At 43.7% G+C, this 26,858-nt stretch overlaps 1 protein-coding gene across 4 annotated transcripts in view; it reads right to left on the reverse strand.

Moving 5' to 3' along the window:
- The window catches only part of LOC141098469 (hippocampus abundant transcript 1 protein-like), a 268,780-nt gene extending 245,719 nt beyond the window's left edge, over positions 1–23,061 (reverse strand). For 3 of the 4 annotated variants that reach the window (XM_073586300.1, XM_073586296.1, XM_073586298.1), the window contains exons 1-4: positions 22,825–23,061; positions 14,998–15,093; positions 14,856–14,918; positions 12,703–12,830 (exon numbers count right to left, since the gene is read on the reverse strand). In XM_073586300.1, the coding sequence (XP_073442401.1) occupies positions 12,703–12,830; positions 14,856–14,918; positions 14,998–15,093; positions 22,825–22,908 (371 nt within the window). In that variant the 5' untranslated portion in view covers positions 22,909–23,061. Of the gene's footprint in view, positions 1–12,702; positions 12,831–14,855; positions 14,919–14,997; positions 15,094–19,549; positions 19,582–22,824 lie in introns of those variants that run through there. The other variant, XM_073586299.1, reaches the window with a different exon arrangement.
- Positions 23,062–26,858: the final 3,797 nt, after the last annotated feature.

The following is a 26,858-nucleotide window of genomic DNA, read 5'->3' on the forward strand; positions in this document are numbered from 1 at the left end:
GTAGAAGCACCCATTTGAGCTAGTACAGCCATAAGTCATCTTGGGAATAATGCAACAAGTTTTTCACACCTGGATTTGGGGATCCTCTGCCCATCCCGTCAGGTTGGATGGTGAACATTGGTGGACAACGCATTTCAGCTCACTCCAGAGATGCTCAATTGGGTTTAGGTCAGGGCTCTGGCTGGGCCAATCAAGAATGGTCACAGAGTTGTTCTGAAGCCTCTCCTTTCTTACTTTAGCTGGGTTCTTAGGGTCATTGTCTTGTTGGAAGGTGAACCTTCGGCCAAGTGTGAGGTTCAGAGCACTCTGGAAGAGGCTTTCATCCAGGATATCTCTGTACTTGGCCGCATTCATGTTTCCTTTAATTGCAACCATTCGTCTTGTCTCTGCAGCTGAAAAAGCAAAAAAGAGAAATATCAGCTCACCCATTCAGAGGATCCTCTATGGCAACTTGCATATTTCAGAGTAGTCTGCTGGAAAACCAGATGGTAGGCAAGGGCACCACAGCGTGGGCAATCCTTCTAAAACGCTCTTCTGTACAATCCTCGGTAGGGAAACCAGTTATGCTGCAGACCCAGGATCCTCTGAATGGGTGAGCTGATATTTCTCTTTTTTGCTTTTTCAGCTGCAGAGACAAGACGAATGGTTGCAATTAAAGGAAACATGAATGCGGCCAAGTACAGAGATATCCTGGATGAAAGCCTCTTCCAGAGTGCTCTGAACCTCACACTTGGCCTTCAGTGTAGAGATGGCCTCCTGGATGCTTGTTCGTATTAAACTGTAGCCCAGCGTAGCTTGGTTGGGATTACCTTATTCCTGAGAGAAGGAAAAGCTCCATGCAACTTCATCCAGCTTTGCTCATTACTTGCCTTGTCCTGAGGAAAACCTATGGGTCCACACCCAGCGCACGGAGCTGCCCAGGCCCAGTCAGGAATATGGAATTAAAAATGGTGAATCCGGCGCTCGAAAAAGCAAGTATTTTTTTATTTTAAAATTTCAAAAAATTTTTATTGAATACATATTAAAAAATTCTAGTACACAGACGACCAGAACTAACATTAGTTATTTGCATGTAGGAGAGACGATCCTAAGCGTTTCGGCATAGAGCCTTACTCATGGATCCATGCGTAGGATCGTCTATGCTACATGCGGCTGACTAATGTTAGTTCTGGCCATCTGCACACTAGAATTTTTTAATATGTATTCAATAAAAAAAATTTTGAAATTTTAAAATAAAAAAATACTTGCTTTTTCGAGCGCCGGATCCACCATTTTTTATTGCAGCTGAAAAACACCCACATAGCATGATGCTGCCACCACCTTGTTTCACTGTTGGGATTGTATTGGGCAGGTGATGAGCAGTGCCTGGTCTTTCCACTCATACTGCTTAAATCTTTTGGTGATAATTCTATCTTTGTCTCATCAGACCAGAGAATCTTATTTCTCATAGACTGGGAGCCCTTCATGTGTTTGTTAGCAAACTCTATGTGGGCTTTCACATGTCTGGCACTGAAGAGAGGATTCCGCCATAAAAACCGACTGATGGAGGGCAGCAGTGATAGCTGACTTTGTAGAATTTCTCCCATCTCCCTTACTGCATCTGTGGAACTCAGCCACAGTGATCATGGGGTTCTTTACCTCTCTCACCAAGGCTCCTCTTCCATAATTGCTCAGTTTGGCTGGACGGCTAGCTCTAGGAAGACTTCTGGTGGTCCCAAACTTCTTCCATTTAAGGATTATGGAGGCCACTGAGCTCTTAGGAACCTTGAGTACTGCAGAAATTCTTTTGTAGCCTTGGCCAGATCTGTGCCTTGCCACAATTCTGTCTCTGAGGATCTTGGCCAGTTCCTTTGACTTCACAATTCTCATTTGGTCTGACATGCAGTGTGAGGTCTTATATAGACAAGTGTGTGCTTTTACAAATCAAGTCCTGCCAGTTTAATTAAACACAGCTGGACTCCAATGAAGAGGCAGAACCATCTCAAGGAGCATCACAAGGAAATGGACAGCATGTGACTTAAATATGAGCCTCTGAGCAAAGGGTCTGAATACTTATGACTTTATGATATCAGTTTTTCTGTAATAAATTAGCTAAAATTTCTAAATTTCTTTTTTTTTCAGTCAAGATGGGGTACAGAGTGTACATTAATGAGAAAAAAATGAACTTTTTGGAATTTACCAAATGGCTGCAATGAAACAAAGTGAAAAATTTAAAGGAGTGTGTGTGTGTGTGTGTAGCTCTGGAAAAAAATTAAGAGACCACTGCACAATTTTATAAAAATCAGCTTCTCTACATGTCTGACAGCCATTCAATTCCAGAGTCAGTTGAATTTCAACCAGAGTACACCTCATTCTACTTAATGTGCTTCTGATTAGGTGATCACTTGAATCAAATCTTATTTAACGAAGGAAAGTAAAAAAGAAACCCTGCTGTGGTGTTCACAATCCTCTTGCAATAGGACAACCTGGATGGCAAAACAAGTGCTAGTAATATCCCAAAAGTAATAGGAATGAAAAATTAACTTTTAACCATGACAAAGGAGTTGAAAAGTCTTGAGTGAGGAAAAGAAGGGTTCAATTCTGGCTTTACTAGCAGGGGGATACAGTGAGCATTATGTTGCCTTCATCCTTTAATTTTTATGAAGGCAGTCCATTACAACGAGGTCAAGCAACAGACGTTGGGAACAACAAAGCTACAGACTGGCGAAAACGACTCTCCACTGACCGGGGATAACCGTCATCTTATTCGAATGTCACTCAGCAACCGCAGGATTACATCAAGTGACCTAGAAAAGGAATGGCAAATGGCAGCTGGAGTGAAGTGCATGTCAAGAAGAGTTCGGAACAGGCTCCTATAGGCAGGGCTCAAGTAATGTAAAGCTAGAAAAAAGCTTTATCAATGAGAAGGAAAGGAGAGCCAGGCTGAAGTTTGCCAAAGACTATAAAGGATTGGACCATAGAGGACTGGAGCAAGGTAATCTTCTCTGATGAGTCTAATTTTCAGCTTTGCCCAACACCTGGTCATCTAATGGTTTGATGGAGACCTGGAAAGGCATACAAGCCAGTGTTGTCTTGCACCCACTGTTAAATTTGGTGGAGTATCGGTGATGATCTGGGGACATTTCAGCAAGGCTGGTATTAGGCAGGCTAATCTCAGCGAATGACGTATGAAGGACGTATGAATCAAGCCGCATACAAGGTTATCCTGGAAAAACAGTTGATTCCTTCTGCTCAGGCAATGTTCCCCAATTTTGAGGACTATTTTTTCCAGCAGGACAATGCGCCATGCCACACAGCTAGGTCAATCAATGTGTGGATGAAGGACCACCACATCAAATCCATGTCATGGCCAGCCCAATCTCCAGAACTGAACCCTATTGAAAACCTCTGGAATGTAATCAAGAGGAAGATGGATAGTCACAAGCCATCAAAGAAGAACTGCTTAAATGTTTGTACCAGGAGTGGCATAAGGTCACCCAAAAGCAGTGTGAAAGACTGGTGGAAAGCATGCCAAGAAACATGAAAGCTGTGATTAAAATCATGGTTATTCCACAAAATATTGATTTAAGAACTCTTGAGTTAAAACATTAGTATTGTTGTTTCTAAATGATTATGAACTTGTTTTCTTAGCATTATTTGAGGTCTGCAAGCACTGTATTTTTTTGTTGTTTTGACCATCACTCATTTTCTAAAGATAAATACAAAATTAAGTGTAATAGAAAAAATTGGAGTCCGGCTCAACAGGACTGGATTTTCCTTTTCTTTTTCAAAAGAAATTATAGTGCATACAAAATAAAAATGTACATGTCAACATGACCCAGTCGACGAGTTTCGACTGCACTAAGCAGTCTTACTCATGAGTACCCCCTGATGTACTTAAAAAGTGGAAACCTCCCAATTCTGACTCCAACCCTAACCCCAACACCACCCTAAGCCCAACACCACAACCGAAACCTCAACCCTAGCCCCAACAAAACCCTAACCCAATCCTATCCCTAGCCCAACCCTAACTGCAAAGAATGGAAATAATATATTTTTTTATTTTACTAGTTTTACCTAACTAAAGGGTTGACCAAAAGGGGTGTTTCATATACTATTGTTGTTATTTTGATCACTGTGATAGACCCTATCACAGTGATCAAAATGAACCAATAGGAAAAATCTCGTATTGTTGCCGAATGACATAACGAAGGGATTGCCCACACATGTCCATTAAATAGCCTTGGAGTCAATTGTCCAATTACTTTTGGTCCCTTTAAAAACAGGGTGGCACATGTTAAGGAGCTGAAACTCCTAAACCCTTCACCCAATTTTAATGTGGATACCCTCAAATGAAAGCTGAAAGTCTGAACTTCAACTGCATCTGAATTGTTTTGTTTAAAATTCATTGTGGTAATGTCTAGAACCAAAATTTGAAAAATATGTTGTCTCTGTCCAAATATATATGGACCTAACTGTATATGAAACATGCAGCTTATATAGAGAACATTTTTTATGCTGGAACGGAGGAGTACCCTGTAACCCCACATACAGTGTTATTTGTTATATTGGCTGTGCTCTGACATGGAACGGGCACATCTATTATGTGCAGCTGTACACAATACATATGCCAGGCAGATACAGTGGGTACGGAAAGTATTCAGGCCCCTTTAAATTTTTCATTGTTTCATTGCAGCCATTTGGTAAATTCAAAAAAGTTATTTTTTTCTCATTCATGTACACTCTGCACTCCAACATGACTGAAAAAAAAAGCAGAAATGTAGAAATTTTTGCAAATTTATTAAAAAAGAAAAACTGAAATATCACATGGTCATAAGTATTCAGACCCTTTGCTCAGTATTGAGTAGAAGCACCCATTTGAGCTAGTACAGCCATAAGTCATCTTGGGAATAATGCAACAAGTTTTTCACACCTGGATTTGGGGATCCTCTGCCCATCCCGTCAGGTTGGATGGTGAACATTGGTGGACAACGCATTTCAGCTCACTCCAGAGATGCTCAATTGGGTTTAGGTCAGGGCTCTGGCTGGGCCAATCAAGAATGGTCACAGAGTTGTTCTGAAGCCTCTCCTTTCTTACTTTAGCTGGGTTCTTAGGGTCATTGTCTTGTTGGAAGGTGAACCTTCGGCCAAGTGTGAGGTTCAGAGCACTCTGGAAGAGGCTTTCATCCAGGATATCTCTGTACTTGGCCGCATTCATGTTTCCTTTAATTGCAACCATTCGTCTTGTCGCTGCAGCTGAAAAAGCAAAAAAGAGAAATATCAGCTCACCCATTCAGAGGATCCTCTATGGCAACTTGCATATTTCAGAGTAGTCTGCTGGAAAACCAGATGGTAGGCAAGGGCACCACAGCGTGGGCAATCCTTCTAAAACGCTCTTCTGTACAATCCTCGGTAGGGAAACCAGTTATGCTGCAGACCCAGGATCCTCTGAATGGGTGAGCTGATATTTCTCTTTTTTGCTTTTTCAGCTGCAGAGACAAGACGAATGGTTGCAATTAAAGGAAACATGAATGCGGCCAAGTACAGAGATATCCTGGATGAAAGCCTCTTCCAGAGTGCTCTGAACCTCACACTTGGCCTTCAGTGTAGAGATGGCCTCCTGGATGCTTGTTCGTATTAAACTGTAGCCCAGCGTAGCTTGGTTGGGATTACCTTATTCCTGAGAGAAGGAAAAGCTCCATGCAACTTCATCCAGCTTTGCTCATTACTTGCCTTGTCCTGAGAAAAACCTATGGGTCCACACCCAGCGCACGGAGCTGCCCAGGCCCAGTCAGGAATATGGAATTAAAAATGGTGAATCCGGCGCTCGAAAAAGCAAGTATTTTTTTATTTTAAAATTTCAAAAAATTTTTATTGAATACATATTAAAAAATGCTAGTACACAGACGGCCAGAACTAACATTAGTTATTCGCATGTAGGAGAGACGATCCTAAGCGTTTCGGCATAGAGCCTTACTCATGGATCCATGCGTAGGATCGTCTATGCTACATGCGGCTGACTAATGTTAGTTCTGGCCATCTGCACACTAGAATTTTTTAATATGTATTCAATAAAAAAAAATTTGAAATTTTAAAATAAAAAAATACTTGCTTTTTCGAGCGCCGGATCCACCATTTTTTATTGCAGCTGAAAAACACCCACATAGCATGATGCTGCCACCACCTTGTTTCACTGTTGGGATTGTATTGGGCAGGTGATGAGCAGTGCCTGGTCTTTCCACTCATACTGCTTAAATCTTTTGGTGATAATTCTATCTTTGTCTCATCAGACCAGAGAATCTTATTTCTCATAGACTGGGAGCCCTTCATGTGTTTGTTAGCAAACTCTATGTGGGCTTTCACATGTCTGGCACTGAAGAGAGGATTCCGCCATAAAAACCGACTGATGGAGGGCAGCAGTGATAGCTGACTTTGTAGAATTTCTCCCATCTCCCTTACTGCATCTGTGGAACTCAGCCACAGTGATCATGGGGTTCTTTACCTCTCTCACCAAGGCTCCTCTTCCATAATTGCTCAGTTTGGCTGGACGGCTAGCTCTAGGAAGACTTCTGGTGGTCCCAAACTTCTTCCATTTAAGGATTATGGAGGCCACTGAGCTCTTAGGAACCTTGAGTACTGCAGAAATTCTTTTGTAGCCTTGGCCAGATCTGTGCCTTGCCACAATTCTGTCTCTGAGGATCTTGGCCAGTTCCTTTGACTTCACAATTCTCATTTGGTCTGACATGCAGTGTGTGGTCTTATATAGACAAGTGTGTGCTTTTACAAATCAAGTCCTGCCAGTTTAATTAAACACAGCTGGACTCCAATGAAGAGGCAGAACCATCTCAAGGAGCATCACAAGGAAATGGACAGCATGTGACTTAAATATGAGCCTCTGAGCAAAGGGTCTGAATACTTATGACTTTATGATATCAGTTTTTCTGTAATAAATTAGCTAAAATTTCTAAATTTCTTTTTTTTCAGTCAAGATGGGGTACAGAGTGTACATTAATGAGAAAAAAATGAACTTTTTGGAATTTACCAAATGGCTGCAATGAAACAAAGTGAAAAATTTAAAGGAGTGTGTGTGTGTGTGTAGCTCTGGAAAAAAATTAAGAGACCACTGCACAATTTTATAAAAATCAGCTTCTCTACATGTCTGACAGCCATTCAATTCCAGAGTCAGTTGAATTTCAACCAGAGTACACCTCATTCTACTTAATGTGCTTCTGATTAGGTGATCACTTGAATCAAATCTTATTTAACGAAGGAAAGTAAAAAAGAAACCCTGCTGTGGTGTTCACAATCCTCTTGCAATAGGACAACCTGGATGGCAAAACAAGTGCTAGTAATATCCCAAAAGTAATAGGAATGAAAAATTAACTTTTAACCATGACAAAGGAGTTGAAAAGTCTTGAGTGAGGAAAAGAAGGGTTCAATTCTGGCTTTACTAGCAGGGGGATACAGTGAGCATTATGTTGCCTTCATCCTTTAATTTTTATGAAGGCAGTCCATTACAACGAGGTCAAGCAACAGACGTTGGGAACAACAAAGCTACAGACTGGCGAAAACGACTCTCCACTGACCGGGGATAACCGTCATCTTATTCGAATGTCACTCAGCAACCGCAGGATTACATCAAGTGACCTAGAAAAGGAATGGCAAATGGCAGCTGGAGTGAAGTGCATGTCAAGAAGAGTTCAGAACTGGCTCCTATAGGCAGGGCTCAAGTAATGTAAAGCTAGAAAAAAGCTTTATCAATGAGAAGGAAAGGAGAGCCAGGCTGAAGTTTGCCAAAGACTATAAGGATTGGACCATAGAGGACTGGAGCAAGGTAATCTTCTCTGATGAGTCTAATTTTCAGCTTTGCCCAACACCTGGTCATCTAATGGTTTGATGGAGACCTGGAAAGGCATACAAGCCAGTGTTGTCTTGCACCCACTGTTAAATTTGGTGGAGTATCGGTGATGATCTGGGGACATTTCAGCAAGGCTGGTATTAGGCAGGCTAATCTCAGCGAATGACGTATGAAGGACGTATGAATCAAGCCGCATACAAGGTTATCCTGGAAAAACAGTTGATTCCTTCTGCTCAGGCAATGTTCCCCAATTTTGAGGACTATTTTTTCCAGCAGGACAATGCGCCATGCCACACAGCTAGGTCAATCAATGTGTGGATGAAGGACCACCACATCAAATCCCTGTCATGGCCAGCCCAATCTCCAGAACTGAACCCTATTGAAAACCTCTGGAATGTAATCAAGAGGAAGATGGATAGTCACAAGCCATCAAAGAAGAACTGCTTAAATGTTTGTACCAGGAGTGGCATAAGGTCACCCAAAAGCAGTGTGAAAGACTGGTGGAAAGCATGCCAAGAAACATGAAAGCTGTGATTAAAATCATGGTTATTCCACAAAATATTGATTTATGAACTCTTGAGTTAAAACATTAGTATTGTTGTTTCTAAATGATTATGAACTTGTTTTCTTAGCATTATTTGAGGTCTGCAAGCACTGTATTTTTTTGTTGTTTTGACCATCACTCATTTTCTAAAGATAAATACAAAATTAAGTGTAATAGAAAAAATTGGAGTCCGGCTCAACAGGACTGGATTTTCCTTTTCTTTTTCAAAAGAAATTATAGTGCATACAAAATAAAAATGTACATGTCAACATGACCCAGTCGACGAGTTTCGACTGCACTAAGCAGTCTTACTCATGAGTACCCCCTGATGTACCTAAAAAGTGGAAACCTCCCAATTCTGACTCCAACCCTAACCCCAACACCACCCTAAGCCCAACACCACAACCGAAACCTCAACCCTAGCCCCAACAAAACCCTAACCCAATCCTATCCCTAGCCCAACCCTAACTGCAAAGAATGGAAATAATATATTTTTTTATTTTACTAGTTTTACCTAACTAAAGGGTTGACCAAAAGGGGTGTTTCATATACTATTGTTGTTATTTTGATCACTGTGATAGACCCTATCACAGTGATCAAAATGAACCAATAGGAAAAATCTCGTATTGTTGCCGAATGACATAACGAAGGGATTGCCCACACATGTCCATTAAATAGCCTTGGAGTCAATTGTCCAATTACTTTTGGTCCCTTTAAAAACAGGGTGGCACATGTTAAGGAGCTGAAACTCCTAAACCCTTCACCCAATTTTAATGTGGATACCCTCAAATGAAAGCTGAAAGTCTGAACTTCAACTGCATCTGAATTGTTTTGTTTAAAATTCATTGTGGTAATGTCTAGAACCAAAATTTGAAAAATATGTTGTCTCTGTCCAAATATATATGGACCTAACTGTATATGAAACATGCAGCTTATATAGAGAACATTTTTTATGCTGGAACGGAGGAGTACCCTGTAACCCCACATACAGTGTTATTTGTTATATTGGCTGTGCTCTGACATGGAACGGGCACATCTATTATGTGCAGCTGTACACAATACATATGCCAGGCAGATACAGTGGGTACGGAAAGTATTCAGGCCCCTTTAAATTTTTCATTGTTTCATTGCAGCCATTTGGTAAATTCAAAAAAGTTATTTTTTTCTCATTCATGTACACTCTGCACCCCATCTTGACTGAAAGAAAAGCAGAAATGTAGACATTTTTGCAAATTAAGAAAGAAAAACTGAAATATCACATGGTCATATGTATTCAGATCCTTTGCTCAGTATTGAGTAGAAGCACCCTTTTGAGCTAGTACAGCCATGAGTCTTTTTGGGAATGATGCAACAAGTTTTTTACACCTGTATTTGGGGATCCTCTACCATTCTTCCTTGCAGATCTTCTCCAGCTCCGTCAGGTTGGATGGTGAACGCTGGTGGACAGCCATTTTCATGTCTCTCCAGAGATGCTCAATTGGGTTTAGGTCAGGACTCTGGCTGTGACAGTCAAGAATGGTCACAGAGTTGTTCTGAAGCCACTCCTCTCTTATTTTAGCTGTGTGCTTAGTTAGGGTCATTGTCTTGCTGGAAGGTGAACCTTTGGCCAAGTGTGAGGTCCAGAGCACTCTGGAGGAGGTTTCATCCAGGATCTCTCTGTACTTGGCCGCATTCGTGTTTCCTTCAGTTGCAACCAGTCAACCTGTTCCTGAAGCTGAAAAACACCCCCATAGCATGATGCTGCCACCACGTTTCACTGTTGGAATTGTATTGGGCAGGTGATGAGCAGTGCCTGGGTTTCTCCACATACCGCTTAGAATTATCACCAAAAAGTTCTATCTTCGTCTCATCAGACCAGAGAATCTTATTTCTCATAGTCTGGGAGTCCTTCATGTGTTTTTTTTTTTTAGCAAACTCTACGCAGGCTTTCTTATGTCTTGCACTGAGGAGAGGCTTCCGTTGGGCCACTCTGCCATAAAGGCCCGACTGATGGAGGGCTGCAGTGATAGTTGACTTTGTGGAACTTTCTCCCATCTCCCTACTGCATCTGTGGAGCTCAGTCAAACAGTGATCTTGGGGTTCTTTACCTCTCTCACCAAGGCTCTTCTCCCACGAGTGCTCAGTTGGTCTGGAAGGCCCGGTCTAGGAAGACATCTGCTGGTCCCAAACTTCTTCCATTTAAAGGGAATCTGTCACCCCATTTTTCGACTATCAGCTGCCGGCACCGCCATCAGGGGCTTATCTACAGCATTCTGTAATGCTGTAGATAAGCCTCTGATGTAACCTTAAAGAGAAGAAAAACAAGTTAAATTATACTCACCCTGGGGCGGTCAGGGTCCGGTTTTGGTCCGATGGGTGTCGTGGTCCGGTGCCTCCCATCTTCTAACGGTGACGTCTTCTTCTTTGCTTCCCGTCGTGGCTCCTGCGCAGGCGCATTGCTCTGCCCTGTTGAGGGCAGATCAGAGTCCTGCAGTGCGCAGGTGCCAGGAAAGGTCAGAGAGGTCCGGCGCCTGCACACTACAACTCTGCTCTGCCCTCAACAGGGAGCCATGACGGGAAGCAAAGAGAGGACATCACCATTAGAAGATAGGAGGCGCCGGACCGGACCGCGACACCCATTGGACCAAAACCGGACCATCCCTGGGTGAGTATAATGTAACTCGTTTTTCTTCTCTTTCAGGTTACATCGGGGGCTGATAGCCGAAAAATGGGGTGACAGATTCCCTTTAAGGATTATGGAGGCCACTGTGCTCTTAGACCAGGTTCACATTGCGTTAACACAGCCCGTTCAATGCATAGCGCTGACGGGCTGCGTTAACGCTATAGCATAACGCGATATGCGTTATGCTATACCGCTAGCACTGTGTAACGCAATCCGTTAATCGGACTGCCATAATGCAGTGTGACCCGAGCCTTATGAACAATGAGTGCGGCAGAAATTCTTTTGTAACCTTGGCCAGATGTGCACCTTGCCACAATTCTGTCTCTGAGCTCCTTGGCCAGTTCCTTTGACCTCATGATTCTCATTTGGTCTGATATGCACTGTGAGCTGTGAGGGCTTATATAGGCAGGTGTGTGCCTTTACAAATCAAGTCCTATCAGTTTAATTAAACACAGCTGGACTCCAATGAAGGGGTAGAACCAGCTCAAGGAGGATCACAAGGAAATGGACAGCATGTGACTTAAATATGAGTGTCTGAGCAAAGGGTCTGAATACTTATGACCATGTGATACTTCAGTTTTTCTTTAATAAATTTTCAAAAATTTCTACATTTCTATTTTCTCAGTCAAGATGGGGTGCAGAGTGTACATTAATGGGAAAAAAAAAACTTTGTTGAATTTACCAAATGGATGCAATGAAACAGAGTGAAAAATTGAAAGGGGTCTGAATACTTTCCGTACCCACTGTAGATACACTGTCTGCATGGCATCCCAAAGCATTTAAAGGGAATCTGTCAGTAGAATTTCATCCCAAAAACTATTGGTATGAACATGTAGCTCTTACAAACATATGTACAGAAATACCTTTACATGGCCAATCTGTTCCTCCGTTACTGAGAAAATAGCGTTTGAATTGATATGCAAATTAATCTGTAGCTCTGAAGCCTCTGACACTCCAGCTTTATTCCCACGCTGTGTGGTGTGACTTGAGACAAAGTAGCTGTCCATTAAGCAGGAGGAGGCGGCGTTGGGTGGTGAATAGAGCTGGAGTGACTGAGGCTTCAGATCTACAGTCTCATTTACACATCAATTCAAAGCAGATTTCTCAGTAATGAAGGTATGGACCAGCCATATAAAGGTACTGCTGGACTTTTGTTTGAAAGAGCTACATGTCCATATAAATAGTTTGTGATGTAAAATCCTACTGACAAACTCTTTTCAACAGAATTGTGTTCATTCTTAAAGGGATTTTCCTCTGCCTTCCATTTTCCTGGTTGCCAGTGTGGTGCGCATCTCATATTGACAGTTAAGACCAGCTGCATGGTGGCAACACTGGTGTGAACAGAGTGCAAATACAAGGAGAAAGAAGACAACTTTGTCTGTACAGCATGTGAGAAGCTCAGGGAGGCAACGGCTGGTCAGACCATGCCACCAGTCAGCTGCAGAGCGGAGCGACAAGGCATTAAAAGTATAGAGTCTGCAAGCTTAGAGCACTTCTTGTTTTTACAACCAGTTTGCAATTTTACCCATTTAAAAACTTCAGACATCCCCTTTAATGTGCAAAATACACCAACATTTTATTATAGCCAGAAATATATGAAATACATCCTATGACACACAAAAAGTTTACTGGTGCCATCTAGCTTCTAGTTATCCATACCATGGACTTATCTTCAGCAAAGGTATAGGGGCACACGTAAAGAAAACAGTGAGGAGAAGGAAAGACTTTCTGCCCCAAACATCAGACAAGGCTCCAATGAGAGGGGCACTCAAGAAGGAGAGAAGACCCTAGAAAACATATAAGTCATTTTTAGCATTGATACATACATTACATACATATATACACACACCCACATATAATATATATATTATATACACACACATACAAAAAAAAAACGATCCGCACTTCCTAACTTGAACACATGCAAGCTGCGAAAACTGCATAACATTAGCAAAAAAGAATACAGCAGCACATGTGCATGAATTTAGGCTATGTGAAAACACAGAAAAACATTAAAGATTCAGTTGAATGTTTTTAATGATTTTCTGTGTTTTCACATGGCCTAGATTCATGCACATGTGCTGCTGTGTTTTTTTTTGGATAATATATATACATATACACAGTGCCTTGCGAAAGTATTCGGCCCCCTGGAACTTTTCAACCTTTTCCCACATATCATGCTTCAAACATAAAGATAAGAAATGCAAATTTGTGGTGAAGAATCAACAAGTGGGACACAATTGTGAAGTTGGGCGAAATTTATTGGCTATTTTAAATTTTTGTTGAAATTCAAAAACTGAAAAGCGGGGCGTGCAATATTATTCGGCCCCTTTACTTTCAGTGCAGCAAACTCACTCCAGAACTTCATTGTGGATCTCTGAATGATCAAATGTTGTCCTAAATGACTAATGATGATAAATATAATCCACCTGTGTGTAATCAAGTCTCCGTATAAACGCAACTGCTCTGTGATAGTCTCAGGGTTCTGTTGGAAGCACAGAGAGCATCATGAAGACCAAGGAACACAACAGGCAGGTCCGTGATACTGTTATGGAGAAGTTTAAAGCTAGATTTGGATACAAAATGATTTCCAAAACTTTAAACATCCCAAGGAGCACTGTGCAAGCGATCATATTGAAATGGAAGGATTATCATACCACTGCAAATCTACCAAGGCCCGCCCGTCCATCTAAACTTTCATCTCAAACAAGGAGAAGACTGATCAGAGATGCAGCCAAGAGGCCCATGATCACTCTGGATGAACTGCAGACATCTACAGCTGAGGTGGGACAGTCTGTCCATAGAACAACAATCAATCGTACACTGCACAAATCTGGCCTTTATGGAAGAGTGGCAAGAAGAAAGCCATTTCTCAAAGATAGCCATAAAAATTGTCGTTTAAAGTTTGCAACAAGCCACCTGGGAGACACACCAAACAGGTGGAAGAAGGTGCTCTGGTCAGATGAAACCAAAATCAAACTTTTTGACAACAATGCCAAACGATATGTTTGGCGGAAAGGCAACATAGCTCATCACCCTGAACACACCATCCCCACTGTCAAACATGGTGGTGGCAGCATCATGGTTTGGGCCTGCTTTTCTTCAGCAGGGACAGGGAAGATGGTTAAAATTGATGGGAAGATGGATGGAGCCAAATACAGGACCATTCTTGAAGAAAACCAGCTGGAGTCTGCAATAGACCTGAGACTGGGATGGAGATACAGTATGTGTTCCAGCAAGACAACGATACCAAACATAAAGCAAAATCTACAATGGAATGGTTCACAAATAAATGTATCCAGGTGTTAGAATGGCCAAATGAAAGTCCAGACCTGAATCCAATCGAAAATCTGTGGAAAGAGCTGAAAACTGCTGTTCACAAACGATCTCCATCAAACCTCACTGAGCTCAAGCTGTTTGACAAGGAAAAATGGGCAAGAATTTCAGTCTCGATGTACAAAACTGATAGACACATGCCCCAAGTGACTTGCAGCTGTAATTGCAGCAAAATGTGGCGCAGCAAAGTATTAAGTTAAGGGGCCGAATAATATTGCACGCCCCACTTTTCAGTTTTTGAATTTCCACAAAAATTTAAAATAACCAATAAATTTCGTGCAACTTCACAATTGTTTCCCACTTGTTGTTCATTCTCCACCAAAAATTTACATTTGGTATCTTTATGTTTGAAGCATATGTGGGAAAAGGTTGGAAAGTTCCAGGGGGCCGAATACTTTCGCAAGGCACTGTATGTATGTTTAAATATATTTATATATTAGTCAATGATATGGAATACCCTCAGTCATGTTTTTCACCTTAACGCCATGGATCAGGCCATTCATTAGGAAAGTGTGCTGAGGAAAAGTCTGGTGCAGAACCTGTCAAGACAACAATTAATCCTCAGTATGTCTTGACAAAGGAATGCTAACATTCATTCACGTTCTACAAATGTCTTACCGTTAACATGGGTGTAGTCAGCAATCCCCAGGCAAAAAACTCCAAAAATATAACCACCACCGCGTGGTAGACACTGGGCTCCCCAACTCCTTGCCGCTGTTGAAGATAAACCATGCAATCAGTACTTTTCGCAATGCTACACAGAAGATAACAATGCACCTCAGCCCTTGACGCTAGCTATAACCTGTGCACCATGAACAGCACAGGCTAGAGACAGTTTTTCATAGAGAGCTAATGGCTTCTTCGATTGTATTTGTAATATAGGACAGGATCAAATGGAGATTTTTTTTTTTTTTTTTTTTGGGGGGGGGGGGGGGGAAATGGCACGTTATGTAAAGGGTTATTCCCATCTTCATAGGAGAATATTGTCAGATCCTTCTTGTAATAAAACACGCACTACACATTCTGCAATATAGTAGCTGTGGTTGGTTTCCAAGGCAATGAGCTGTAAAAATAAAATGACATCTCAAGAATGGCTGAAAATTTCAACAAACAGTAAATTTTAAAATTGCATGTACTTACAAGTACTAGCCAACACTACCTGTGTGTAGAAGCTGTGTTTTGGAGGTTTTGTTAAATCAGCCTTTTCTAAAAGTCATAAGTTTTTCATTCCGGTGATCTAGCTGTTGTAGTGCCACCGCGTCTCTATAAACAGATCCATAATACACCTGTGTGCACGAGCCCTAAGATGCCCATTTAGGTCCTGTCAGAGATCCCTCACCAGACCTTAGCTTACTAGCAGTCTCTCTATACTTTTATATAGATCCATAGGTAACACAAAAAGCTGCAGGGGGCAACATCATTTGAGATCGATAATTGGGCACCACTACTGTTTAAATACCCATTTACCGCAAGTGACCTTGCCAGCAACTATTTGTAATTGGCGAAGTGCCCCTAATTATGGTATTTCTGTGGCCACTACGGAGTGTCAGATACAGATATGGCACCCTAGGCACAGGCGGGGGTATGGCATGCACCGTAACCTATTTCTCTGCATGCTGCCCTATAGTGGCAGTGTGTCAGGTGGCACACATCTACCCTTTCATGCATAATGCCCCATGATTCCCTGACGTACCACACCATTTTATACCAGCTTGTCCACAGCTCAGTAATAGCCACCGGACTGGTTTCCAGGCATCACAAAAGTATGACAGCCTAAATATTTTGGGCCAAATTCATCAGAGATCTTATTATACTAGTATTCTGGAGTAATAAGATTTGGAAATTCAGATAATTTTGGTGTAACTTGAGGCTATGCTAAAATTTTCAGATGTTTTGAGTTCACACCCCACTTTATGCCAAGCTCCAACAGATTGGGCAGAGCTGGGGTTGGACAGGGAGATTTTGTCCACCCCTCGTGAAATTCATGACAGACTAGAATAGGATTTGTGAAAAGTGCACACAGAGGAGTACACAACTCGTCCAACGCTCCGGACACATGCCAAGGTAACAAAAAGTTAAAGGGGCTTGCCACCCCATTCTTTTATTTTGGGTATGGAAATCCATCTGAAAGATATTCACACATGGAGCCCTTAACCATAGATCTCCTGACGAATCAACACCCAGTGCGTAAGCACGTTGCGATACTACTGGAATTCTGACATGGATGGATAAGCATATAGGCATACACATACTGTATAGTAAATGATGTATGTGTTCACCAAAGCACCAATAATATATCAGATCTGTTGGTTTGAACTTACACGTATGTATAAGCTCCAGAATATTTCTTGCTTTACATATATAAAAATGTTTTTCCTATCCTGCAAGCTCAGTGTGGAAGGTAATATACGATTTCTTTTCTCCCCTTGGAAGTTAGACATGTCTTCCTGTAATCTACATCTTATCAATTACGCTAGTCCTTCATGAACCTTTCCATAGGGATAAAGACCATCCAGGGAATTTCAGGGACAGATGATGTGGGGGTGCCACTGGGGTGCTGTCTTAGGGTGCCAACCCCTGCGGACAGAAGTGAGAATCTAGCCTAAGCAGCTGTGTTTGTACATGTAATTTCTAGCTATTAGAGGACTTCCATCCTGCATATTTTCACCAGTTTTCCCTTCTGCATGCTCTCTCTGACAGTTGTCGCTCATCTAATGAATAACGACTAGCAGTATACAGACACATGAGGGATTCCTGCTCTCCTGTCTCTGTAGGTTTTGTATGCTTTTTGGCCATGTCAACATGCATTTATATGCTGCATGTATACCAACTCAAACCAAGCTCAATTTTTGTGTTTTTTACTTTGTATTTTTGGATTCTGTAAAAGCCAGGGTGTGGCCTCCCTCTCCAGAGCTGGAAATTGTATTTAAAGGCTTCCCCTGACTGGTGTCCCCTGGTTGGGACCCGGGCCTTGTCTGCCCTTAGGCTACTTTCACATTAGTGTCGGGGCGACGTACCGTTGTACGCTGTGAAAGGCGTGCACAACGGGGGCAGCGGATGCAGTTTTTCATCGCATCCGTTGCCCCATTGTAATGTCCGGGGAGGAGTTTTGGCCGCGCATGCGCGGTCGAAAATGGCGGAGACGACGCACAAAAAAAGTTACATGTAACGTTTGTGTGTGCGTCGCGGCCGCCAAAACACGACGCATGCGTCGCACGACGGATGCGACGTGTGGCAATGCGTCGCTAATGTAAGTCAATGGAGAAAAAACGCATCCTGCGGGCAACTTTGCAGGATGCGTTTTTTCCCCAAAACCACACATTGCGACGTGCGTCGCACGACGCTAATGTGAAAGTAGCCTTATTCACACACTGATGTCAATTTTGACACATGATTAGGTTTTTAATATTAAACAGTGTAGGACCGCCCCAACCACAGTCACCTTGTCAATGGTGGGACGGCTTTTATGCTATATTTGATCAAATACAGTATTACTAAGAACTCTATTACTTGAATGCACTTTTGCTTTTTATTTATGTAATTACAGCAGGGTTTTTCTCATTTTGACTTTTGTAGGTTTTGTCTCCTGTCTCTATATAGCATTTGGTCAGAAGGGCAGCAAAGACCACAATATACAGCTGTACTAAGCAGTGTAGCTGTGAAACCCAGCATTGAGGTGAACTAAAACACTTCTTATAAAGCACCAGGACAATCTGTCTCTCCCACCCACCCATTAGTTTCATTAGGCTTCCATAATCTGATCCATTAGTAAGCACTGAGTCATTCTTTTCATGTGAATAATGTAGTTTTTTTGTTTGTTTTTTTAAACACCAACTGTATAAATATCATGGTTGTACAAACTGTAAGGTCATGTGCGCACATTGAGTATTTGCTTGCAGGAGTATCTGCAACGTTTCTGCATCTCTGGGCAGGAAAAACACTGCGGAAAAAACACATTTTTTCTGCAATTTTGTATGCATTCTTGCATGCGTTTTTATACAGCAATCAAGGCTTTTTAGAGCTAAATATATTTTTTAAAATAAATTTGTGATGTAATTTCTTGGTTCAACACCACCTTTTTCATGCTGATGCAGTGGCATCAGGGTAATGGGATTAGGGCAGCAGTTGTCATTGACACCCTCATTACTAAGGCGGTAAGTAAACACAAACAAACACACATGCCTATGTAGGCGTGTTAACAGAATGAACCTGCATAGGCTGTACCCAGACAGCAACTTTTAGGCTGTGTGCACACGCTGCGGATTCTGCTGCAGATCCGCAGTGGATTTGGCCCTGCGGATCTGCAGCAGTTTCTGCTGCGGTGTACAGTACCATTATTCCCTATTGGAATTTAAAACCGCTGTGCAGACGCTGTGGAATTTTCCGCGCGGATTTTGCTGTGGTTTCAAATCTGCAGAAAGAATTGCATGTCAATTCTTTCTGCAGATTCCGCAGCGGTTTACCATCTCCTCCATTCTGGAGATGATAAACCACAGGGCAAAACCGCAGCCTAATCCGCAGGTCAAAGACCTGCGGATTTTGCAAAATCTGCGCGGATCAATCCGCAGCAGATTCCGCAGAGTGTGCACACAGCCTTAATTTTAAAGAAAAAAAGAAGGGTGGGCACCCGCGTAATTTTAACAACCAACAGAGGGAAAGCCGATGGCTGGAGGCAGATGTTTATAGCCTAGGAAGGGGGTAATACCCATGGATCTTCCCAGGTTATTAAATATCAGCTCACAGCTGTATACTTAGCCTTTAATATTAAAATGGCGGACCCCCCAAAAAAATGACATGGGGTACCCCTATAACTAATAATCAGCTGTGGCTGATATTAATTGACTAGGAAGGGGCCATGGATATGGGCCCCTCCCAGATTAAAAACATCAGCTCTCGGCCGCCCCAGAAAAAGTGCATCTATAAGATGCATCAAATCTGGCGCTTAGCCTTGCTTTTCCCACTTGCCCTGTAGCGGTGGCAAGTGGGGATCATATTTGTGGTGTTGATATAACCTTTGTATTGTCGGGTGACATCAAGCCCACAGGTTAGTAATGGAGAGGTGTCTATAAGACACCTATTCATTAGCAACCCTATAGTGAAATTGTATTAAAACACAGACACCCAGAATAAAGTCCTTTATTTGAAATAATCTTAATTAAACCATACTTACTGAACACCTAATCCACCAAAGTCAATGTCTCCTGCAACAAAAAAAAAGTATAAACCACCTGTCTGCCGCAAAGATAATTCATAATGTTCCACGACGATCCTGATCACTTTGAGAGCAGTCACATCAGCAGGCGACAGCAGACAGCAGGCGATACACTGTGGGAGCGATTAGCTCCTGTCATTGTATCACTGTGCTGCCGAGAGATCACCGGAGTTCATCAGCTGAAGTGATCTCCCTTTCAGCACTACTGCTGCTTGGGATCGGTATCACGCAGCGGTGCCGTAAGTGAGAGCACTGAAGCTGATAAACTCTGGTGAACTCTCACGGCAGCTCAGTGATATACTGCGGGATCGATTACCTCCTGTCAGTGTATCACCGGTCGGGTAGAGCTGTCACATCTCCAGATGTGATTGTTCTACACGCAAGATCGCCGTGGGACACTCTGTTTACGTGAACTGTTATGAATTGGTCACCGAGGAGGATAGCAGGCCCAGGCTAAGCCACCGAAAACCAGAGAGGTTGGTAACTAAGCGGATTGCAGCCCCCTGATCCTATCCACACAACTAGCAGTAGCCGTGGAGCGTACCTATGATGATCCTAGACGCCTCGGCACAGCTGGAGAGCTAACTAAGCCAAAAGCAAGAAAGGGGAAATCTAAACTGCCCCGGAGCAGACCCCAAAGGAATAGATAGCCCCCCAACATATATTGTCGGTGAGACAAGATGAAAACACAAACGCAGCCAGGAAAATAGACTGAGCAAATGATGGGTCCCACACTGACTAGACAGGACAGGAAAGGAAAGGAAAGACACTGTCTGCAATCACGCAAAAAAACCCTGCAAAAGTCCAACACGTCTGATGCACAAAAAACAATGAAGTCGCACGACTTCACCCCCACTATATCAGCACTCTGGTATATTCTGAATGCAAGCAAAAAGAGACCAATATAACAGGGGACAAAACAAACTGGCACAAGCTGTAACATATGAGCGGTGATTCAGCACAGCCCCAGCCGGAGCTGACTGACCCGCACAATGCAGCGATAGACAAAACCAGATCAAATGCAAACAGAGTAGCAAATGAATCACTTGGCTGATCCATGCAGGGACAGAGCAGGAGACATCAGACCTCAGGAGGCTCAGGAAGAAAATCACCAGCAGGGATAGAGGGAGTCGGCTGTCTTAAATCCCAATCTGAAACCCCAGATCTCCAATCGTCATCCTCATTATCAGGTGGCCAGCCTCTGTCAATCTGACCAGCTCGACTACCTTCAGTAATAACCAGAGGGAGGCCAGAAAGAGAATTCACAACAGTGGACTACGGGGGACAGAGAGTGTATATTGGTTTATTATTTTACATTATTTCTAGGAGACGAGGGTGTCAGGGATTTAATGTTAGGTGAATATAATGTTTTTGTTTTGTTTTTTTATTGTGAATATGTATGTATTTTTTTTTAAACTGTGAGCACAGGAGCTGGCAGATGATACTACTCTCCCATCAGTGGCACCTGCTGTCACTGGTATCAGTGACAGCAGACATAGCCCGATGGGAGCAGTAGTCTCATTGGCCCACCCCAGCTTTTTACCATAGGTCACAGATGCGGGTCACAGTCAGCTGCGGGATCACGTTGATATCTGACAACATGATCCCGCAGAGCTCTGACCGACTGTCTTACCGGCGGTAGCGTTACCACGGGTATCAGTCACAGCTGCGGGATTACGCTGACATGTGACAGCATGACCCTGCAGTGCTCTGACCAATGGTCTTACCGGCAGTAGCATTACCACGGGTGACAGTCACAGCTGCGGGGTCACGCTGACATCTGACAGATTGATCCCGCAGCACTGTGACCGACGGTCTTACTGGCGGTAGCGTTACCGCCGACAAGAACCACAGCGCCCGTGTTTCCCACACTGTCACACAGATGACAGCGTGGGAAACACCAATTGAGTCAGTCAAATCTGCAGCAAAAACGCAGGTATAAAAATGTTTACGGATTTGCTGAGTTTTGTATTGCTTTTTACTGTCTTTTTATGGAGTTTCCCATAAAAGTCAATGGGTGAAAAACACTGCAGAAATGCAAAAAATCATGTGCACAACACTTCAGGATTGTCATTGAATTACACTGCATAAGGATTCCATTGCGTTTCTGGACCATTTCCGAGCGGAAAAAATGCTGCGGAAATGCATTAAAGACGCATTGTGTGCACAAAGTCTTAAGGGAAACAAAAATGTATTTCCTGAAGTGCATTGCTATGATCTTCCTTGTATATTCCCTGGAATACACAAGAAGCTTTGACTGCAATCTAAGAAAAGAGATTACCCTCCCTTGGCACCATGCTGCCTATTACCAATATAGGCGGGTATAGATTGCCTTCACTTGGCACCATGCTGCCTATTACCAATACAGGCGGGTATAGATTGCCCTCACTTGGCACCATACTCCCTATTACCAATACAGGCGGGTATAGATTGCCCTCACTTGGCACCGTGCTCCCTATTACCAATACAGGCGGGTATAGATTGCCCTCACTTGGCACCATGCTCCCTATTACCAATACAGGCGGTATAGATTGCCCTCACTTGGCACCATGCTCCCTATAACCAATACAGGCGGGTATAGATTGCCCTCACTTGGCACCATGCTCCCTATTACCAATACAGGCGGGTAGAGATTGCCCTCACTTGGCACCACGCTACCTATTACCAATACAGGCGGGTAGAGATTGCCCTCACTTGGCACCACGCTACCTATTACCAATACAGGCGGGTATAGATTGCCCTCACTTGGCACCACGCTCCCTATTACCAATACAGGCGGGTATAGATTGCCCTCACTTGGCACCACGCTCCCTATTACCAATACAGGCGGGTATAGATTGCCCTCACTTGGCACCACGCTGCCTATTACCAATACAGGCGGGTATAGATTGCCCTCACTTGGCACCATGCTCCCTATTACCAATACAGGCGGGTATAGATTGCCCTCACTTGGCACCATGCTCCCTATTACCAATACAGGCAGGTATAGATTGCCCTCACTTGGCACCATGCTGCCCACAACTCACATGGATCTGTTAGCACCAGTCACTGTCTGCAGATCAGCTGCCATGAGACTGAGCGGCAGTCACAGCGTTACATGCTACAAGTGCGGCACTGCCATCAGGCGCTCGTGATGATGTCACACTTGGCCGTGCACTATGGCGTCACGTCAGTCATCAGCTGCTGCCATATGTTGCACACAGAAGTGGCCCGCACGCTGCAGTCACACTCACCGTCCTTCCATCTTTAATGATGATTTTCTTAGCCAGCAGTATGCTGCGATTCAGCCTCCTCTTCTTTTTCTTTTCCCCGGTCATGGTGAGCTCAGGGCCGTCATCCCGACAACGGGAAAGGTTCCGGCACCAGGCCCTCACAGCTCACCGGCCGTACTACCATGGAAACGGCGCTTCCCTTCGCATCATTCTACCCACAGTATTCGCTTCCGGCCTCAGCCGCTAACTCCACCCTCCGCTTCCTGACGGACCAATGACAGGCACCTGTCAGCTCGGAGAGCATTTTCATTGGCTGCTGCGCGCGTCCTTTACATATGACGTACGTGTTGTTTAGCGACTTTCCTTGACGCCAAAAATCGAGGGTATGTGCACACGCTGCGGATTCTGCTGCGGTTCCGCAGCGGCTTTGGCTCTGCGGGTCCGCAGAAGATTTTGCTGCAGTGTACAGTACCTATGGAAATAAAAAAACGCGCGGTTTTGCTGTGGCCGCAGCTCGGTTTCACACCTCATCCATTATGAGGTGTGAAACCGCAGTAAAGTCCTGCGGATTTATCTGCGGATTTCACTACAAAAAGTGTCACTACAGCAGCGGGAGCGCCCTATTCCCTTCATAGCCCCTCCATGTTAGTCTATGGCTGTGTGCACACGCTGCGGATTAGGTGCGGATTCATCCGCGCGGATTTTGTAAAATCCGCAGGTGAAACCGCAGGTCAAAAGACCTGCGGTTTTACCTGCGGATTGCTCTGCGGTTTTGCCCTGCGGTTTTTCATCTCCTCAATGGAGGAGATGGCAAACCGCAGGAGAATCCGCAGAAAGAATTGACATGGCAATTCTTTCTGCGGATTGAAAACCACAGATAATCTGCGCGGAAAATTCCACACCGTCTGCACTGCGGTTTTTGATTCCCATAGGGAATCATGCTACTGTACACCGCAGCAAAAACTGCTGCGGGTCCGCAGCGGCCAAAACCACTGCGGAACCGCAGCAAAATCCTCAGCGTGTGCACACAGCCTATCTCTATCACTGAAGCGCCATTGGTTCCTTGGTGCCGCCCATTTCCGGCAGAACGTTCACTGAACAAGCTGACAATGTATAGGGGAACTGAAAAGATGGTAACAAATTGCAAGCTTTCGAGACTACCAGGTCTCTTCATCAGGCATTGACTGATATAAAATCTGAAGAGCCACATATTTATACACAAGACAGCACAGAAATAACTCGAAAAGCCATTAAAAGGTATCAACCACTGAGGACTCTCAATTCTGAATATTCTTCTATCTACTGGCTAACACGGTACAAAGATATATGTCTTTAATGTATAGGGGGCAAGCATCTGATAAAGAGGGGGGGGGGAACATCTGAGAGGACCCCTAACCAGTAATCCTGATTACTAGAGTTGAGCGACTTTGCCTTTTTTCGGGTCGAGTCGGGTTTCATGAAACCCGACTTTCGCAAAAGTTGGGTCGAACGAAATCGGCCGATTATTGTGAAAAGTCTGAGGTCCGACTGAAACACGAAACCCAATGCAAGTCAATGGGGAAGAAAAGTCGGCAGTGAGTGGAGGACAGGAAACACACCTACAGTGCCCATTTTAATGCCAAAAACATCAATTCTTATTACTTAAGCTTGTCAGCCTTAATTTACTTCATAATAATAGTTAGGCATTGAAAACTGGGGGTTATTTGACTAAAGTTGTGGGGGGGTAGGGCTGGCTCCAGATTTTCGTGGGCCCAGTGCCAAAGAGTGTCACTGGGCTCCTTTAACACATGCCACAATTCATGATCCTCTGATACGGCAGAGAAATAGCAGTATAGTACAATGAAAAATACTTCACTTCTTACATGACATGACTGATATCCATTTTAAATTCTCCAATAGCTCCAAAAATGGACAGTATATTACTCCATACAGTATTATGGCCACCGCATAGTGCGCTATACAGAGTAATGAGGCCCATATATTTCACCATACAGAATCATTTGGGTCGCCCTCCCAGGGCTGTTGGGTACTCGGTACCGAGCCGGTGTCAGGGGAATGTGTCACAGCAGCAGTGACCCGGTCCGTGGCCCTGGGCACCCAAGTAATGGTGAAATGTAGTTAATGGAATGGAATAGTTCGTGACGCCACCTGTGGTGCTCGGCAAGGGAGGTGTTAAGCCGACGCTGCAGACAGATCCGCTGGGACTTATGGTAGGGTGCAGCAAGGATGTAAATGCTCCCCACAGGTGAAGCTATAGTCCCAGGGCAGTGTAGAGGTGGTCAGCACGGGGATGTAGCAGTGCCGTAAGGGTAGGAAGCAGACAAGACACAGCAGGGTGCAATTTCTGTACCTTTACTTGATAACTGCAGTCCATGGTCCTGATTACAGATGGTAACGGAGCAGGCTAGCCTGGAAGCAATTCAGGGATTCTCTTTCAGCAGACGGGCTGTGCAGTACCCTTCCCTAGCGCTTATTTGAATGAAGTACTCCAAGTACTGAGTTACACTGAAGTTCCTCCTGTCAGATGTTCCCAAGAACCTTACTTGTACGGCAGACAGCTGTAGCCTTTCTCGGGGACTCCTCTCTCTTGACTCCAGGCTCACTATCAAAGCTGCTATTGTGCCCTCAAGTCTTAGATGGGAGCAGGGCATTTACAGCCTCCTACTCCTCTGGAGTCTGTTGCAGGACCGTTAGTATCCGTACAACCGTGGAGACCAGGCTCCAGTTCATGCGCTCACTGTGAGGGAGCTCTCCTTTCCCAGCTCAACCTCCAGCTTCTCTCTCCACGTCTGCACACTTCACCCTCCGCAGACTAACTGACCACTCCTTCCTCTTGTTGAGGTAGGGCTAAATTAACCCTTCACGGTTGAGCCAGTGATTTCCAAATTAGTTCACAGGGCATTGCTAGCAACTGGGAATGACCACACGGAGACGGGGGTCTCTGTACGGGAGGATCCAGGCAGATCACTGAGCCCTTTTACTGAATCTCACATTACATAGCATTCTGCTTAATTATGCAAGGTATACAGCTACCAATAGAATCGTAATACATCTAAGCCAATAGTATTGCAAGAAAATCCGAATATGTCCTTAGCTGCGTGACGTAGAATATAGAACAATAGCACATTCTTTTAGGGTCTCATCTCATATCTCATATCTTGTACAAGCTGGAACAGTCTGGTTTCTTAACAGCCGTGAACTTTCATCTAGTTAAGTTACAAAATTTAACTCGTAAACAGCAAAATGTCGTTGCAAGCACAAAGATGGAGTCTGGAGAACAAGATGTCCTGTACATCTGAATACTGTACTTCACAATTCCCCCCTAGATAAATTTTGATAACACATATGCAGCATCAGAGGTGCTATCCCAAGCTAACAGCTTGAGGGGTACTGGTCTTCACATGACTGATGCCGTGTTACCAGTCATGGCTGTCGCGGCGCACCCGTCCCCCCCGTATACTGCAGTTCACGAATAACAATTTTTGATGACGGTGGTGGGGATCTTTTGTAGGTAGCCATGTGCTTGGCTTCAACATCTTCATCAAGTAGCCTTTTAAGATCGGTGCAGAGAAGAGCAGGGGCAACGACACCTTTGGTATCATCATTAGCTGGCTTAGTGCAGAATTTCCTAATACATACAGAAATACACCAAAGAACAAGTTTTAGTATCACATATACAACAAGGATACAGGCAGCAATGTGTAACAAGCTCTGTAAGATCCCAGCTACCCAGCCCCCAATTCCCTTAAATCAATTGGCTGGATTGAGAAAGGAGAAGGTGTCTGACCACCAACTGTCCTTATGACGATCGTTGTGTTTATCGTATTGATCTCTGAGTCTTTGAATGTCTTCTAACTTTAACTTCATAGTACTGTTAGGATCTATATAATAACAGCAAACGGGTCCAATGACCTAACACATACCACCTTGTGCTGCTGTTAAGTAGTCCAGCACTATAGTATGTTGATTAGTGACTATAATAAGTTGATTTTGGACAGCAACAGTAGTGTTAAGTATGTCCAATATATCCCAAATTTGATCATCTAGATAATCTG

Source organism: Dendrobates tinctorius, unplaced genomic scaffold (genome assembly GCF_039654945.1).
Source record: "Dendrobates tinctorius isolate UK_male_01 unplaced genomic scaffold, ASM3965494v1 ptg000092l, whole genome shotgun sequence".
Taxonomy (NCBI): domain Eukaryota; kingdom Metazoa; phylum Chordata; class Amphibia; order Anura; family Dendrobatidae; genus Dendrobates; species Dendrobates tinctorius.